This window comes from Castor canadensis, chromosome 10 (genome assembly GCF_047511655.1).
Source record: "Castor canadensis chromosome 10, mCasCan1.hap1v2, whole genome shotgun sequence".
Classification (NCBI taxonomy): Eukaryota; Metazoa; Chordata; class Mammalia; order Rodentia; family Castoridae; genus Castor; species Castor canadensis.
Window position 1 is genome coordinate 147,310,692 of NC_133395.1, and position 15,957 is coordinate 147,326,648.

The 15,957-nt window shown below is 59.5% G+C and overlaps 1 protein-coding gene across 5 annotated transcripts; it reads right to left on the bottom strand.

The window, feature by feature from the left end:
• Positions 1-237: 237 nt before the first annotated feature.
• Positions 238-15,767, bottom strand: Tpra1 (transmembrane protein adipocyte associated 1). Of its 5 annotated transcripts, none has more exons than XM_020177533.2 (11): positions 15,628-15,767; positions 6,314-6,455; positions 6,100-6,232; positions 3,371-3,457; positions 3,220-3,292; positions 3,024-3,103; positions 2,601-2,711; positions 2,456-2,516; positions 2,193-2,295; positions 1,724-1,804; positions 238-882 (listed from the first exon to the last, which is right to left on the bottom strand). In XM_020177533.2, the coding sequence occupies exons 2-11, from the start codon at positions 6,436-6,438 to the stop codon at positions 579-581; spliced, it is 1,158 nt and encodes a 385-aa protein (XP_020033122.1). In that variant the 5' UTR covers positions 6,439-6,455; positions 15,628-15,767; the 3' UTR covers positions 238-578. The 5 variants fall into 5 exon arrangements, with proteins under 5 accessions (XP_020033122.1, XP_020033119.1, XP_020033118.1 ...); XM_020177530.2 differs by lacking the exon at positions 15,628-15,767 and adding an exon at positions 11,456-11,657; XM_020177529.2 differs by lacking the exon at positions 15,628-15,767 and adding an exon at positions 10,979-11,307.
• Between the last annotated feature and the right edge of the window lie 190 nt (positions 15,768-15,957).

Consider the following 15,957-nt stretch of genomic DNA (forward strand, 5'->3'; position numbering starts at 1 on the left):
ACGAGCTGAGGAGGGGGAGTGGCTGGCTGAAGACAACAGCATAAGGGGCAGGGAAGGACAGGACAGCAGGTCATCATGGTGGGGGAGACCTCAGTTCCTAGAAATGGTGATTTTTTTTCCCATATCTGCCCCTCCCCAACAGCCTGCCCTGAGGACTGCCCCTTGGTTGAGGTCCCAGGCCTCCCAGCCCCTCCCCAGCCCCATCATTCCTACCAAACCTCCATGTCAACACCCTTTGCTCTTTTTTCCTTTTTTATTAAAAAATAGATCAAGAAAATGTACACGCTGCAGCCTGTCCCCGGTGGTAGGTCCTGACGGGGCCTATGTGCTGTGGTGAGGGGGTAGAGAGGAGAAGAGCACAGAACCTGACCTGGGTGCCAAGGCTGTGGCCTGGGAGATGGGAGTTGGGACCATGGCACTGAGCAGGACCAGGGCAGATGGGAAGGGAGGGGGCTCCCAGCTGGAGCACAGGTGGCCAAGGGGCACTGGGGGCCTGAGAACAGGAGAGGCCTGCAGACTTGAGGTGCAGGGAAGGCCTGCCCAAGACTGCTATCCACAGCTGGTCTCCCAAAGCCTGCTCAGCTCTGCCTGGGAGTCAGTCTGTCCTTGGAGGCCCTCTCAGGCACTGATGGCCTCCAGCGCTCACTGTCCGTGCTGTTGATGCTGCCTGTGTGGCAGGGCATGGATGCGATATCGTCCAGGTAGGCAACTCCAGCTGAATCAAACTGCGTGCTCGAGTAGCACGAGGTTGAGGCCCCGGTGGCCCCCGTGGCTTCCATGCCCTCCCTCCGGGCCACAGCGTACGGCTGTGGCAGGTGCACATCAGGTTCCTCGGTCTCATCCACTTGACACTTGTAGGAGAAAAGGATCTTGGGCTCCGAGCTGAGATGGGAGAGAGGGGCAGGGCAGCCCCACCATGGACTCAGACAAAGACTTCCTTCCCACACCCACCCAGGATGCCCCATGAGCAAGATTCTGGTCCAAGGAGACTTGTTTTGAAAGCGGGCCCGTCCCCCAGGAGAAAGCTTGGGTCAGTGGCTCTGCACCTCCTTCCCCAAAATGATGGCATGGGCCCTAGTGGGGAACTAAGAGGCTAACTGAGCCTTGGCCAGGGCCTAGCCCAGGGCACTGAGGAAGGGTAGGCTGCGACCCCACCCTGCCCTGGAACCCCCTGCAGCTTATGTCACTGCCCACTGTCCTGGACCTGGTCCCTCCACCCCCAGGATAGCGGAGCGGCAGGCGCGAGTGCTCAGGGGAGAGATGAGTGCGCAGATCTGAGTGGGGCAGGGGCCCAGCCCAGCCCTTCACCGCCCATTCAGGAAGACCCCCTCCCCCAGCACCACGGGCTGGTGGGGTGAGGAGGGCGCCCTCAGCCTATCAGAGGCCTGGGGTGAGTGGGTCCCAACCTCGTAAGTGTTCAAGCACACCAGTGCACACAGCAAACCCACGCACTGGGCCCACTGGGCCCTCCCATCGCTGACACAGTCCCAGCCCCTGCAGTAGCAGCACCAAGCGCCTGGTGGCACAAGTGTCTGACAGCTTGAGCCGGGGAGTTAAGCACAGACCGCACACACATGCGCACAGCTCGTTCCTGTGCCCACGCAGCAGCACGCATGCGCGTACTGTGCACATGAGTCTGCGCAGGCGCACCTGCGCCCCTCGCCCCCAACAGGCGCGCCAGGGCCCCACCCCACCGCGCAGGCGCAGGAGGCGCAGGCCTCACCCAAAGAAGCCGCGGAGGAAGGCTACGTAGATGAGCGGAGCAAAGAAGCTGAAGTAGAGGAAGGTGGTGGCGTCCACGCAGCTGCGGCAGGAGCGGGGGATCAGTACAGGCCCAGGCCCAAGGGCCCCACCGTCCTCCTTGGCCGCCCTGTGCCCAAGCCCAGTGGGCGAACTCCCCGTGCCCCGCCCGCCCCCGGCGGGGACTCCCGTGCCCCGTCCACCCCGACGGGGACACCCGTGCCCCATCCACGCCGAGGGGGACTCCCGTGCCCCGTCCACCCCGACGGGGACACCCGTGCCCCATCCACGCCGAGGGGGACTCCCGTGCCCCGTCCACCTCGACGGGGACACCCGTGCCCCGTCCACGCCGAGGGGGACTCCCGTGCCCCGTCCACCTCGACGGGGACTCCCGTGCCCCATCCACGCCGAGGGGGACTCCCGTGCCCCGTCCACCCCGACGGCACACGTACCACAGCCCCACGATGACGTCGGCGCACAGCAGCGCGCTCCCCAGCCCCTGCAGCAGGTTGAGCAGCGCCAGGATGCCCGCGTACACATAGAAGCTCCTCCGTGCTGGGGGTCGGGGTCGGGGTCGGGGTGGTGAGCCCCTGCCTGCCGGACAGCTGCCTCCCCGCCCTCCGCCCCTCAAGCCCAGTGCCTCCTGGTCCCTCCCGATGTCCCCAGAGCCCCCCTTCCCTAGCTCCAGCCCGCCCTGGCGGCCTGCTGCGCTCACAGGGCAGGGAGATGCGGTCCTTCAGCGGGGTCTTGGGGAGGACCACCACCAGTGAGTAGACCTGCAGAGACAGCAGGGTGAGAGCATGCCCTGGACCCAGGAGCAGGCGCCCTGCTGCCCCAAAGGTGTCCCCGCCCGGCCTCACCAGGAAGAAGAAGCAGGAGCTGACCAGCCAGAACTGGCGGCCCCCGTGCCCGTAGATGTTGAAGTCCTCAGCCGAGAGGTGGGAGTCGGGGTACAGGATTTCCAGGGTCCCCTGCAAGGTCCCCAAGAAGATGGTTACACCAGCTCCCACCACGTAAAGCCTCCCCTGAGGCAGAGCCCCCCCGCAAGCCCTCCATCACACTAGGCCTGGCTTCTCTGCTTGGCCCTGAGCGTGCCGTGCAGCTCCAGCTCCAGTCTGGGGCCATGTCTCCCGAGGGCAGGCACCAGCAAAGCACAGACAGAAGCCTCAGCACCATTCTCAGGGTGGGCTGCAGACCTGCCTCCCTCCCAGCCTCCCCTCTCCCACTGACCAGGTCAGCCAGCACCGGGGCAGGCCGCTCATCTGATTCCACCTCCCCCTTACCTGGGTGACAGAGTAGGCCAGCGATAACACTGTGGTGATGGCTAGCACCCGCTTGATGCTGGACTTGCTCTCCAGGTGACCTGGAAGGAACAGGGGTCCATCAGTGGGAGCTCACCCCACTGGCTGTGTCAGTGTCACTGTGGGGAGGGCAGGCAGAGTGTCAGCCCAGGTGCAAGGGTCTCTGCAGCACACGCACCGAAGGCCAGGCCCAGGATGACCACACTCAGCTCGATGGCCAGCAGGAAGAAGCGAGTGATCTCCCACAGGATCTGGACAGAGGCAGAGCATCAGCCTGGGCCGTCCCCGCCCCCAAGACACCTCCCGCCATCCCTCAGCTGCCACCACACCTTGTCAGCTACTGTTGCCGCATCTGAGGCACTGACCGTCATGGACACCACTGCCCGGGCAATACCCACCAGGGCCACCACGAACACCTGGAGGGCGAGGGAGGGAGACGGGATGGAGTCAAGGCAGTGGCAGGCAGGCACCGCAGGCCACCCCTGGGCGCAGGCTTTCATGCTAGACAGGAGGCAGCAGTGGGCTCTGGCAGCTGGGCTCACAGGCAGTTCAGAACCCCCCAGTTGTGGCTGCCCTCAGGCCTGGCCCCGTTTTCTGACTAGCCCTGATGGCTTCCCATGGTTAGCAGGATGGGCAATGCAGAGCCAGGCAGGCCAGGCCCAGTACCTGCCCTCTGCTCTCCTGCTGGGGCCTCAGTTTCCCCATCTACAAAATGGGGTAAAATAGCCCTGCAGCCTTTGATTGCTGGAGCTTTGAGTGGGTTCACATGCGTGGCCGAAGCAAGCCTGGCGCCAGGAAGTCTAGTACCCAGCTGCATTAGTATCGATGTCTTAACTCCAAGACACAAAGAATAGGAAAGGCCACAGGAACGAGGCTGCAGAGACCCTGGGGTGAGCCGCCAGCCAGGCAGGCTGGGAAGAGGTGCCCATGCTCAGCACCTGTGGCCCCTATGGGCCTTGTGTCCTCTTCCTCACGCCATCTTCACATGTCCCAGGTGAGGCAGGCTGAGCCACTGCCACCACTCCTGGTTTTTAAGACAGGCCTGTGACCCAGGACTGGCCGGTTGCATACACCATTCCCAACTTCTATACTAGCTCGAGGAGGCTAGGACCCCAGGGAGCCCGGTGACAGACAGAGCCAGGACAGCAGTTTAGCTAGTAGAATAGGCCACCGTGCTGCAGGCCTACACTCCAGCGCTAGCCAGGCCTGAAGCCCTGGGACCTCTCGGCTTCCCAGTCACTACATGTTGTCAGGCTTCTCTGAGTGTAAGCGGACTTTCTGACGTGCAGGCCCACACGTACGCTGTCCTTTGTGCTCAGAAAGCTGTGCCTACACCTTGGGGAGCTGACACCCACTCAGCATGGCAGGTCACAAAAGCAACCAACTGCCACATGTAGACTCATTTGGTGCTGGGAAGAACACCACATGCTAGACCAGCACATACTACACAGGGGGGCACTGAGGCACGGAGAGGCCCACCCACTGGCCATAATCACTCAGCAGCATGGCCGGAGCTCAAAGGCCATCTGCCTGAGTCTGCTCTTATCACTGCCTCCTGAGCTCTTTAGGATGCAAAGTCCCCTAAAACTAAGCAGGCTGCCACAGCACAGACCATCCTGGCCCTGCTGTGTGCTCCTGGGCCTCAGACCTCAGTCCCTGCTCCCTGCCTGCTCCCCCAGAAAGGACATCTACCTAGCATACAGTGGGTGCTTAGTATCTGTGAAATAAGTACACAAGCTGGACACAGTTGCACAAGCCTGTAATTGTAGCTACTTGGGAGGCAGAGATTAGGAGGATGGAGGTTTGAAGCCAGCCTGGGCAAAAAGTTATCAAGATCCCATCTCAACCAATAAGCCAAGCAGAATAGTGTGTGCCTGTCATCCAGCTCCTTGAGAAGCATAAATAAGAGGATCATGGTTCAGGCCAGCTTGTGCACAAATTTGAGACCCTAATCGAAAAATAATTACAGCAGAAATGGCTGGGGCACGACTCAAGTAGTAGAGTGCCTGCCTAGTGAGCACGAGGCCAAGTTCAAACCCTAGTGCCACTAATAAGTACGCAGACAAGGAGTTAAGGATCAGAGGGGACAGGAAAGAAGCCTGGCCTTCTCCCTGCTCTGCCCACTACCTCAGAGCAGTGAGGACAGCAGGCAGCTTCCACCTGTGGGTCTCCGCCAGCTTCTCCAGGGTCCCTCGAACCCTTGCTGACCTCTGCCTGCCCACTTCCCACCCTCTGAGAAAGCCCAGCAAGCCACTCAGCATTCAGATGCTGGCATCACTGAGTCCAGGGTGGGGAGGGCTCCCGTCGTCAGCCTCCACACGGGGAGGACACCCTGGAGGAAGGAAGCTGACCTGCACCCAGGGAGCCCACACCTGGATGACCCGCACCTGGAGGTACTTCGTCAACCACAGTCCTGACCCCTCTCCCCAGGCAGCCACACCAGGACCACCAAGTGCTGAGGACACAGGTCTCCCCGCAGGCAGAAAGCCTGCTCCAAAGACCTCACAGGAAGGATGGATGGATGGATGCGTGGATGGACAGATGGACAGATGGATGGTGGGTGGAGAGTACTGTGGACATTTTCCCCAGCCTGCATCAATTCCCTTCCCTCTAGTACCAGTTCCCCACTTTTTTTTGGGGGGACTGCCCACCTCCTTTGGTCTATATGGCTGGGCTGAGCTGACTAACCCCTCCCCCAAAGTTCTTGCTGGCCAGAGATACACATGGGATGCAGGGTGGACCAATCAGAGAAGATGCCAGGTCTGCCCTGGCCCCACTAGGAAAGAGGTGCTCCCTGATGGAGCTGGGAGGGGCAGGATGTCAGCTCAAGGCTGCTCTTGGCCATCTTGACTCCATATGGGGACATCTCTCCTCTGAGAGGAGGACAGAGATACAGAGTCCTAAAGAGATGAGCGAATCCCCTGGATCCAGTCATACCTGAAGCTCACTTTCGATTACAGAGGCAGTCACTTTCCTCTTTAAAATCCTCCCCCCCACCCTTTTTTTTTTTTGCTCAAGCTGGAATTGGGTTTTCTGCCACCAATTAGAGTGAACTCACCAGGATATAGAAGGTGATGAAAATGGGGCTGGAGGTGACACGGATCTTGGCTCGAGCAAATGGAAGCTTCCAGAGTAGGAAGATGAAGAAGAGCACGTTGGGGACGAGCAGCAGGAGGTCCCAGTACCGAACCCTGGTGGGGGGCACAGAGCCGGGCGCTGGTGAGGCCACGTGCAGGCCCCCACCCCAGGGAGCCCACAGCACTCAGCCTCACCTGGAGGTGCCGATGCCCTGGTAGAGTAGCAGCAGGCAGCGGTGAGGCACGCTGATGTTTGGCGCCAAGGGTGGGGGTGACACTGTGCTCTGGTTACCCCAGATCGCCTCCTGCAGGGTGTCCATCCTGCCGGCTGCTGGCCCTGGGGCGGGGGGAGCCAATGTGGTCAGCAGACCTGGGGCCATGGCCCTCCTGCCTGTGGATCTTGGGCTCTGGGGAAAGCTAGAGCCACGTACAGAGTATGCTTGGGCTCAGCCCTGCTGTGTGGGAGGCTGGAGAGGGTCCAGTCCCTCGCCTGGGGGACTGGAGAGCTGGTGGTGTGGGGTCAATCTGGGTGGAAGGGCTAACAGTGTGGCTGGAAAACGGACACAGACTCCGGGGTCAAAGGGCTTTTGGGGGACAGCATCAGGACCCTCTGCAGGGTTGGGTGACCACCTGGACTTTCAGGTGCCAACACTGAGAACAGTGACCTGAGCAGAGGCCCAATGGGGAGGGATCTCAGCACAGGGGACCTTGGACCTAGGCAGCAGTTCACCTATCAACCACTAGGTGGCGGTGAAGGCAATGAAGTTCTCACCAACCTGAATGGCTGAAGTGTTGGGTTGGTGGGGTTGGAGTGGGGGGAGCCCTAGGGACAGGGCCTGGGGTGCCTTTGCAGAAGGAGGGCCACAAGTGGAAGGCCAGTCTCCATCCAGCAGTGGGGGAAAGGGCGTTCAATGACTGAATACTTGTGATTCCTACCCCCAGTAAGCTTTACTCCAACAACTCCTCAGAGTAAAGTAAGTTTGACTCCTCGGTCCTGAGGGCCTGCCAGCTCTGTGCTCTGTCCACTAGACCCACACCAATACAGGAGCTCTGTGCGCTGTCACCAACACCATCCCTGAGCAGCAGCAGGAGTTTTAGGGACATTCTCAACACCGTCTGGGCCATGACCTGCTATGCTAGGGCCACTTCTGCGGAAAGGAACAGGAAAACTCCTAAGGGGCTCAGACCTCTTGTCCTTTCTTCCACTGGAGAGCCCACGCCTCTGCTTGTACAGTGGGGACACGGAGGAGGGTGATGCATGAGTGGCACCTGGTATCCTGGGCCTCACCACTGGGAGAGAACAAGCCACCGCCCTTCCCCCACTCCACCCCCATGCTCTTTCCCTAGACTTAGAACACCTGCTACACACCAGACACAGCCCAGTGTCTTGACTGGGCAGGAAACAGGCAGGCAAGGCCCTGCCCTTGAGGGGCCTTCCCTCCAGAGAGGGCAGGTGAGCAGGCAGGAGGCCCCATACATAAGGAGCAATTCCAGAGACAGGTACTAAGAAAAGACCACAGCAGTGACTGTGGGCTCCCCACACCCACCCTTTCCTTGGACAGAAGAACCATGGACTTTAGTTTGCAGGAGGGTGTGGCCATGTGGCTGAGTTCTACGCACCATGACACGCACAGTGAAGTTTGCCAGTTTCAGGTTATACCATTCTTCCTTCCCATCAGCTAGAATATGGATGTGATGTGGGAGCAAGAGCAGCATGAGATCAAAAGCACGTATTGAGGATTACAAAGCAGTAAGAAAGAAGCTGTCCTGGCTGCTCGCAGACTATCACACAACAGATAATAGGTATTTTCTACCTTATTATCTTGGCCTTGCTTCAACAGCTAAGCCTGAATTCCAGTAAATGTAAGAGTCATGCAGGATGACATTTGAACTGAGACCTAAACAACTCAGAAGGACACAGCCTTGAAGAGTCTGATAAAGAGAACTGAGGAATGCAACAGTGGATGAACGCAAAGGCCCTGAGGTTGGCCAGAGGGCAAAATCAGGCCAGGGTGGCTGGAGAGATCAAAAGGCTGGTGCGGCCAGGTCAGATGTAGTCACATCACACATGCAGTGTGACCTCTCTCTAAGCACAGTGAGAAGGGTGTGGTGCAGGGAGGGAGGTGACAAGTCCCACTTCATGTGGACAGGGTCACCCTGGCTGCTGTGAAGGACTGCAGTGAGAGGAGAGGAGAGTCAGGGGGACCGTGAGGAGCTACTGCCACAGTCCCCGGGAGAGGCTAGTGTTGGGAACTAGTGTCAGCAGTGTGGACAGAGGGGAGCGGCTACAGAGGGCCCGGCCTTCCTCAGGGAGCTTCCTTCCTCTGCCGGCTGTGAGGCTCAGGTATGGCAGACTCCACCCTGACCCAACTCCAGGAATGTGACCTCTGCCTGGCCACTCAGGACATCCATTCATCCTGTCCAGTGAGAATCTGCCCTGAGAACTTTGCTTGTCACCATCAGGAAGCAGACGCTCTTTCTGTTGACATAACCACTTTAATCCTTAGCTGGGGCACATCTGTGAGAAAAAGGAGCACAGAGCTGGGAGATGGCACAGATAGACCCTTATAGTTCATGTGAGCTCCTAGATTTGGCCACATTTGGCTCCAATCCTACCCCCTTGGACTGTTCAGTTATAAAACTCCAAAACTCCTCCTGCCTAGGCCAGCTGGAGTCTGAGTCCTCTGATTTCTCACTGAAAACCTTCCAGCTGTCCTGGGCTATCAAGTTGGGCAGCCTGGGCTGCACTACTAGCTCTGCTACATGCTTGCTGTGTAACCCTGGGTGAGTCACTTCACTCCTCTGAGTATCATGGGGACAATAACACCTACCTAACAAGGCTGCCAGATAAGTCTGGTCCACAGCAGTGACACGCATAGGCACTGCTGCTCTTCTTACTGGGGAAGGGTTGGGGGAAAGGCCAGGGAGGGGTGGCTGCTCTCCCTGCGCCCACTCCCCTCTGACAACCAGGAAAAGCAGAAAGCAGTCTGGGGCCTCCCAGCCCAGAGATGGCTCTTTTTTATCCCCAGTGCTCCGAGCTCAGAAGCCTGGCCACCTGCCACTGCAGGCCAGGTTGTTGTCTCTAGAGCCCTGGCCCCAGATCAGCAGCTGGACAGGTGCTGACCTGGTTTCTCCACCTGGGGTCAGGGGCACCAGGCGGGAGTCAGAGCTGTGTGTCGCAGCTCGTGAGGACACGGCTGCACACTGCTGACAGGCTCTTGCTCCAGAGGTGCCCAATGTTCATCGTCCCCATACCACTGCTGTGGGTCCAGTAGCTACCCTGGACTCGGGAGGGTGTTGGCCACACAGAATTGCCATTATGTGCAATGGCTTTAAAATACCTTAAGAAATGACCTGAAAAACATGTCAAGGCCATCTTCTATGTGCAGGCTCAGTGCTGACACTTCACCAGGTACCACACTGAAGGGTCACACAGCCTTTAAGACAGGGCACAAGCAGTGTTCCATCGTACAGATGGAAGGACAGGCCCAGGAAGGGTCCTTCTCTGCCCTGATGTCCCTCAACACATGGTTCAGTGAGTCTGAACTGTCTCCTCCCCCACCCTGGCACTCACTGCCTGTCCCTTACAGAAGCTCCTGGCCTTGGTCTTGGAGACAGTCACAGCCCTCCTCCTTCCCCCAAATGATAGAGAAGTGGAGGGGCTGGTGGGTCAGAAAGAAGGGGGAAGAAAAAAGGATGGCTGAGTGCAACAGAGGAAGGAGTGGGTGGACACCTCAGAGAGGTGGGGATGCAGGGAGCCCTGGGGACCCAGACCTCAGGACCAGAGAACTGGGACTCACTGTTTCTACCACATGGGAAGGCAGCTCTCAACCTCAGGAACATTCCAGAGGCCTCCTCTCACCCACCGCTGGACCTCACCTCCTCCCGCCCTCGGTGGCCACCCACCAGGCAGGCTGTCCCTGGTCGCACTCATGCAGGGCAAGAACCTTCCCACACACACAAGGGCCTTGCCCACTCTGGACACAGTCTTAAGGAGACTAGTCCTGCCAACAGCCTGGGGCAGGAGCCACCAGGAGGAAGGGAAGGCCCATGTCATTTGCCCCCTGCTCTGCCCACCACCAGCTGGCACCTGGCTCTTCGTGCTAGGCAGTCTCAGGGCCCTTGTGCTTGACCTTCCCCCAGCCTGACCTCACTGCTGGAGCCTGGCTCTCCTTCCCTCCTCCAAGAAGCCCTCCTGATTAGCCCAAGTGAGTGTCCTCTACCACACTTGGTGTCCCTCTGAGGTGATCTCACTGTGTACACACACTCAGGGACACAGTCTGGCATCTGTCACCTATATCAGAGCCAGCACAAAGTTAGTTCTCAACAAAACACTACAGGGTGAGCTCTTCAATGTCCAGCACAGGGCAGTGGGAGGATTTGAAGGGGACCGCACAGCTCCTCCTCGCTGCAGAGCTGGGACGCAAAGTCCCCCCTGCTTCCACAAGCCCAGGAACGATCCTTGAGCCTTCAGATGGCCGCTGGTGGACAGCAGGTGGACAGTCACAGCCTCAGCTTATACAGCACGGTGGACGGAAGGGTACTGTCCCCATGTGCACACGGCCACAGGCCGGTCCCGCCGGCCTGGAGCACAGGGCCCGGGCCCCTGCAGCTGTGGTCACTGCCCCCCCGGCCCCCTGCCCTGTCCCCTGGGGGGCTCCTGCCACCCCTTGCCTTCCGCCTGTCGTCCCCCGACCCGACGCCCTGGGCAACGTCCCCGAGGTGCGGCCCATGTGCGAAGGGGACACTCGTGGGAAAAGGAGGGGGACAGGTGTCCCTGTCCCGGGGAAGTGCGGCGCGGGGACAGGGCTCCCTCGCTAGCTGTGGCCTGGCAGGAGACGAGGAGAGGGCCGCCCTTACCTGAGGGCGCGGGTCAGCCCCGGCCGCCCGGACCGCCCCCCGCCGCCACCGGGGCTGCGCGGACCGACGCGCACAGGCCGCGGGTCTCGGCCTCCAGCCGGGGTTGGCGGCCCGGGCCGGGGAGCGTCGCGCAGGGGCCGCGGCGGCGGACTCCCCGGAAGTGGGGTAGGTGGACTAGGCGGGACGTCGTCCACCAGTAGCGTCCGCCGGCCCCCAAGCCACCGAGTGGCCCTTCCCGGCAGCGGCGACCCAGAAGCGGGACAGTCTTTTTCGTCCAGCGAGAACTGCGAAAAACAGCCACAGTCCCTGCTGCTAGCGCTCGGGCTCCCTCCGACCCCCAGGAGCCAATAGGAAAGGACTTCCACCGAAACGAGCGGGAAGAACCAATCAGATTCCGCAAGGGGCGGGGCAGCCGAGGAACTCTTAAAGAGACCGTACACCAGCGAAGCCCGGGCCAGAAGCTGCTGCTTTACTTACCCGGAAAGCTGGCCGGGGCCTCACGCTCCGGAGCTGAGACGCTCCACCTCTGGTCCCGCGCCCCCCAGCTGTCAGCAGCTGACCACCGGCCAGATCGCTGCGGCTGGCGCTTCACCTCCCAGCGGGATCGTCGGGCAGAGCCTCGGGGTCCGCTCCTCGCGTGCCGCCGCCTCGGGCGCCCCACAGCGGTGACCTCTGGTCACCTGGGCCAGGAAGGAAGGGAGGGTAGGGAAGCCCTTCCTCTTGAGTTTCCACCAGCACGGACGCCGCGTGGACGTCCACCATCAAAGCGAGCTGGCATTTATTGGGCACCGACAGCGCTTCAACCACTAATCTCAGCAGCCCTGCAGGCTGGATGCCATTACTCGCATTTTGCAGGGAGGAACCTGAGGCTTACAGGGTTTAAGGAATTTACCCAAAGCCACCCAACTAGGAAGTGACCAAGTCACGACGCCAAAGTTGGAACTGCCCCTCCCCACGCCTAAGGATTCTTCAGCAGCTTCCTCCAGGAAGGCTTCCCTGACTGCTCCCCCTCCCCCCCCTCCCTGGCATTTGTGCTGTGCTAGCATCTAAAGGGCTGCTCTGCAAGACCTGGTTCCGCGCCTCTGAGTCCACCTCCTACCCACCCTCACCTGCCACGCTCAAGCCACACGGAGATTACAAGCCTGTGTCTGCCTCTGCCAGGCTGGCTCTATGAAGCACTTGTGTTTCCCTCCCAGCACTGCCATTGCCTCACTAAATGGGATTCACATGCTTGCTTCCCCCTTAGGCATCCCTACGAGGTTAGTGTCACCAGGGCTCAGCCCTGCTGTGTCCCTGTAGCACCCTGAAGTGACTCAGCTCCTGGCGCAAGGTGCGGGCACCTGGTTATTACAGTCACCCCAGTGCACACCACCCGACAACACAGTGGACTGGAGTGTGGGCCAAGTCCTTCTCCTGCCTCCCGGGACATGGGTCTTGGCTTGTTTGGGACTTTCTCAGTCTGGAGCCCAGTCAGATGTGCAAGTCAGTTTCTGTATTAGCTGGAGCGGCTGGGCAGTGCCTGCCTTGGTGGGCACTGGTGACCACAGCCACAGTGGGCTATGGGAAATCAATCACCCCAGCTCCTCTCATTCCTGCCAAGAAATACACACTGCCATGCTCACCCTTAATTGGGAAAAACAAGCCTGCTGCTGGCCCAGGGGACAGGACACCACTGACCCACCCTGTGCCTGGAGGGAGGTGGTACCGGCCATGGCGGTCAGACTTAATGACTGCCTCCATCGTTCTTCTTTTAAGACTACAGGCTTCCTGAGAGGGCAGGGGGTTTCACTGCCACAGTGCAGTCATACTGCACTTTCTATTCTTGAATTTCGGACCCCACATGTAGGTTTCTGTGGGATCTTAACGCCTTTGTGGAATAAGCCAGGGCATTCATTTCACATGTTTCCTGTTGGGGGCAGAGGCAGTGGTTCATTCACTGCAGTTCCCCTGCACACAGGACAGAGCGTGGCGTCCACAGAGCTCAGTACATAGTAGTTTAATGAACGAAGGTCTGTCACTCAGGTGCTGCTCCACACTCTGCACCGGGTGCAGGCTAGGTACAGTCCTCGCCAGGCCCCAGCTGACTCTGGGAGATGCTGCTGCAGAACTGGGCAGCCATAGGGATGACGGCGATCCTGAAATAACAGGGTGCAATCATAATGTGACTATCCAGGCCAAAGTCGTGGGCCAGGGAGGCTGGTTGTGTCACTGGGACAGACACTCAAGAGCCAGCAGAATGCCCCACTGGTTTCTTGGTCTGTGGGATGGGAGATATCCTGGTGCTGGAAGGTGAGTGAAAACCCCTCTTACACCAACACCACCCACTCCAGCCAAGAGACTAAATAAAAAACAAGGTAACAGAGCAGAGAAAATGGCCGCGATCCGGCCACCGTGAAGACCTAAGGCACTGGGGGTGTCGGAGGCCTCTGTGTTCTTATTTAATTCATCAGCCTGGCCCCAGAAGAATCCACAGAATGGTAGCAGCCCTGGCTTCAGCTGCCCTGCGGCTGTCATTGCTGGCACAGGTGGACTGTCCTCAGGTGGTGTGTGGGTACGGCTCTCCACCTGACCATGTCTCCTTTCCTCCCTCTCAAAAGTCATTTGCTTCCATAGGGACGGGACAGTGCGCCCGCATGGTCCTGCCCCAGGCCCAAGGTAATCTCTACCCCCCTCTGCCATCACGGGATCTGGCAGGGACCAAGCCATTTGGACACTTTGCAGAACACAGTGCACAGTGCTGGTTCACTCTACGGGTGGCAAAGGGCTAATCAGGCCGGAGGAGCAAGAAGTGACAAGTGAAGGAGACATATGTGTTCCCGAGAGTGGAGGATAAGCCCTATGAGGAACTGGGGGCTTCACGTCCGAGACGCTCACAGGGGTCCAGCAGTCTGGGGTAACCGGGTCACCGCCTCCAAGGTAAAGGAAGCATTCCTTTTTGGACATAGTATGTCCTTACTTCTGAGGGGCACGTCGGGTCTCTGCAAGCAGCACTTCCCACAGGCGGGAATGATGGCCCAGGGGTCTCTGGGAGACAAATGCCTTCCGCTTGGAGTGAAGCTGACAGCAGGAAAGGGCTGTCTGCGACACCACAAGACGCCCAGCCCCAGGGTGCTAGAGGCGCACGTAGCCAGAAAACATGCTGCGTGACACACCGGCCGCAAGCCCTGGGGGGTTAACCACCCGCCAAGGGTTCTGGAATGAGACCAGAGCATCCACAGCAGAGAACAGGGCACCCTTCAAAACGCTGGCAGAGATGACTAAGGAACAGAGGTGACCACGAGGCCAGAGTGGCCCTCCTGATCTGGGTTCTACCAGGCCCGTTCAGTTTAAACCACTGTGATGGTCCATGAAAAAAACCAAGGTACTGCGAATGAGCGGAAAGTGCGCAAAGGAGGGATTACCCAGCAATCCCGCTGCAGCCCAGACTGCCCGGGAGTCCACCAGTGAAAACTCCAATGTGTTCTGGAGTCTTCACTCGGGGCCCACACTCAACACAGCCAGGAACAAGCTCACGCACTGCCCTACGGTGTGTCCGTCCCACAGGTGGGGCGACCATCCATCTAGCTAAGCCACATCCTGGGGAACTTCCCAAGGCTTTGGTTCTTTTTGGGAGGCGGTACTGGGGTTTGAACTCAGGGCACTGAGGAGCGAGGCAAGTGCACTACCACTTGTGCTACATCCCCAGCCCTTTTTACTTTAATCTCATTTTTTTCGGATTTTGCCCTGACCAGCCTTGGACCTTGATCCTCCTAACCCAGCCTGGGAGTACAGGCATGAGCCACCCCACCCAGCCCTTTAATAGGCAGGGTCTCCCTATGTAGCCCAGGCTGATCTTGAACTCCCTATCCTCCTGCCTCAGCTTCCTAAGTGCTGGGGGTTACAGGTGTGGGCCACCTGCTGGGCTTCTGAATACGGTCCTTAATTACCAAGGCCTACAGACCCCCTCCTCCTGAACGTCCTTGGATATTCCCATCTCTCTCTACCCCTTGACCCCTACCCTGGGTCCTATCCAGACATGTTGTTCACTGCCCAAAGCATCTGGTTAAGAGGGCACAGGCCAGGCCCTGCCCTGCTCACTGGGACACATGCCCTGGGAGGGGGGAGGGAATCCCCCCTTCTCTCCCACTGGAGGAAGAACCACGAGCCCCCATAGTCATCTGCTGCCTCCAACGTGGCTCAACCGGCTCCACAGGGCGGTAGCCTGAGGATCCTTAAGCCCTTACCCTGCTCAAAACCCGGGCTAGCCCTGCACTGCCCTCAGGATATACCTCAGACCCCAAAAGGCTTGCAGGTGTCGCAGCATCTGAGCTCTCCAGCCTCCAGCCTCGTCCTTCCTGGGCACCGCGCGTGTTAGCCACAGCTAAGGAGCGGCTTCCACGTGCCACCGGGCTGTCCTCCCTCCGGCTGTGCACACGCGCGACATTCTGTCCGAACACTCTCCCTGCACCTTTGCTACTCTTGCCGAGGACGACTCCTACCAGGACACCAGACGTGACCTCCTACAAAATCCCGGAGCTGTCTGGGGGCTTGAAGCATTGAGCCTTAGAGCTTTTGGAGAAGTTGAAACTGACGGTTCGTAAGACAGGAAACAAGCCCTCCGAAAACAAGGCTCTGGGTCTCAGTTGCCTTGGGTTATCAAATGGCCATACCGTGACTAAGGTCGCACAGGTAGGAGGAGGTGGCGCTGGTCCTCAAAGCCACCAGCAGGGCTCCAGCTCAGACACCTTTGCTGCTGGTGCGCAGCCAACAGCCAGAGTTAAGAAACAGCGCCCGCAGTGGCTCTGGTCCCGCCCGGGGAGGCATGGGCGGGGCCTCAGGCGGGGTTCCAGGAGGCGTGGGCGGGACCATAGGTGGTGTGGGCGGGGCCTCGAGCGGAGTTCCAGGCGGTGTGGGCGGGACCATAGGTGGTGTGGGCGGGGCCTCGAGCGGAGTTCCAGGCGGTGTGAGCGGGACCATAGGTGGTGTGGGCGGGGCCTCGA